This window comes from Terrapene carolina, unplaced genomic scaffold (genome assembly GCF_002925995.2).
Source record: "Terrapene carolina triunguis isolate 2854851 unplaced genomic scaffold, T_m_triunguis-2.0 Scaffold25169, whole genome shotgun sequence".
Classification (NCBI taxonomy): Eukaryota; Metazoa; Chordata; order Testudines; family Emydidae; genus Terrapene; species Terrapene triunguis.
Window position 1 is genome coordinate 1 of NW_020689520.1, and position 1,806 is coordinate 1,806.

The following is a 1,806-nucleotide window of genomic DNA, read 5'->3' on the forward strand; positions in this document are numbered from 1 at the left end:
ATTTAGAGCAGTATAAATGGGGAATAATTCCATGGCATGCAGTGAAATTACCCCACATTCACAGCAGTGCCCCTGACACCAGAATCAGGCCAGCCAGACCCCCGATTCCCCTCTGTAAACTGAGAGTATTAACATTTATACACCATTATACATTGTTCGCCCACCTCTGGGTAACAGAAGTATACAAATACCTCAAAAGCAATTTTTCCTAATTCTCCTCTCCATCACCCAGGTGTAAATTAGGAGTAACTGCACTGGAGTCCATTGAGCTGATTCTACTTTCTCTCACCCCAGTGTAAATCAGGAGTAACTCCATTGGAATCAGTGGGACTGTTTCCCCCATTCTCATTCCCATATTACATCAATCTTCAGAAGCTAAGGGTCTGACTCAAGGAAATTCAGGTGGTTTTCACAAAAGGAGAGTTATTTTACTGATCTAATCCTGGCCCTTGCTCTTGTCCCTCCCTCTGCAACCATCACACGATGTCCTGAGAAAGAAAATGTCCAACCAAACCACCATGACCGAGTTACTTCTCCTGGGATTCTCTGATGTTCGGGAGCTCCAGATTTGGCACTTTGCGGGGTTTCTAGTGATGTACTTGGCTGCCCTGGTGGGGAACCTTCTTATCTTCATGGCCATCGCCTTCGACCACCACCTTCACACCCCCATGTACTTCTTCCTGATGAATCTGTCCATCCTAGACGTTTGCTCCATCTCTGTCACCGTCCCCAAATCCATGGCCAACTCCCTCATGAACACCAGGTCCATTTCCTATACTGGATGTGTTGCCCAAGTCTTTTTCCTAGTCTTCTTTGTGACAGCGGATTTTTCCCTTCTCAGTGTCATGGCGTATGACCGATATGTTGCCATCTGCCAACCACTGCACTATGACACAATGATGAACAGCAAAGCTTGTGTCCAAATGGCAGCTGGTGCCTGGATCAGTGGGATTCTCAACTCTGTACTACACACCGGGAACACCTTTGCATTGACCTTCTGTGGCGGCAACATGGTGGATCAGTTCTTCTGTGAAATCCCCCAGCTACTGAAGCTCACCTGCTCTGACTCCTATCTGAGTGAAGGTTGGGTTCTTGCATTTGGTGTGTGTTTAGTCTTAGGCTGCTTTGTTTTTATGATTGTGTCATATGTTCAGCTATTCAAATCAGTGCTCAGAATCCCCTCTGAGCAGGGACGACATAAAGCCTTCTCCACCTGCCTTCCTCACCTCACTGTGGTCTCCTTGTTTGTTTGCACTGCCTCCTTTGCCTATCTGAAACCCACCTCCAACTCACCATCAGCTCTGGATCTTGTGGTGGCTGTTCTTTATTCCGTATTGCCACCAATTGTGAATCCAATTATCTACAGCATGAGGAACAAGGAGATGAAAGCTGCCCTGAGGAGACTGACTGAATGTAGGTAATTCACCAAGAATTAATTTTCTGTCTTTCTCTAATTAAAGTTTGCTTATGTAGTACCTTTAGGTATTCAATAATGTCAGTTATTTTCATAACCACACAGATTGCACACAAACACGTCTGATTTTGCCCTAGTTGCACCAATGCAAATCTAGATTAACTCAGCTGATGTCACTGCCGCTGGGGTGATTTACACCAGTAGAAAATCTGGTCCAGTTGTGGAGTAAATGGGTGTAAATTGTGTGCACGAGAGGAATCAGACTTTCATTCTGTGCCAAAACAATACCCGTTACACTGCTTGCCCACTAGCGCCTGTTCCATGGCCACTGAAAAAAATGATGGGAGTTGTCTTGCTTGTGTGTATAAATCAGGGAGTGGCTTAATTGGAAC

At 45.5% G+C, this 1,806-nt stretch overlaps 1 protein-coding gene across 1 annotated transcript; it reads left to right on the forward strand.

Annotated features, from left to right (window-relative positions):
* Positions 1 to 500: 500 nt before the first annotated feature.
* Positions 501 to 1,413, forward strand: LOC112121584 (olfactory receptor 14A16-like; the record flags this gene model as incomplete). The annotated part of the gene is made up of 1 exon (XM_024220529.3): positions 501 to 1,413. A coding segment is annotated over exon 1 (913 nt), but the record flags the coding sequence as incomplete, so codon positions are not given.
* Positions 1,414 to 1,806: the final 393 nt, after the last annotated feature.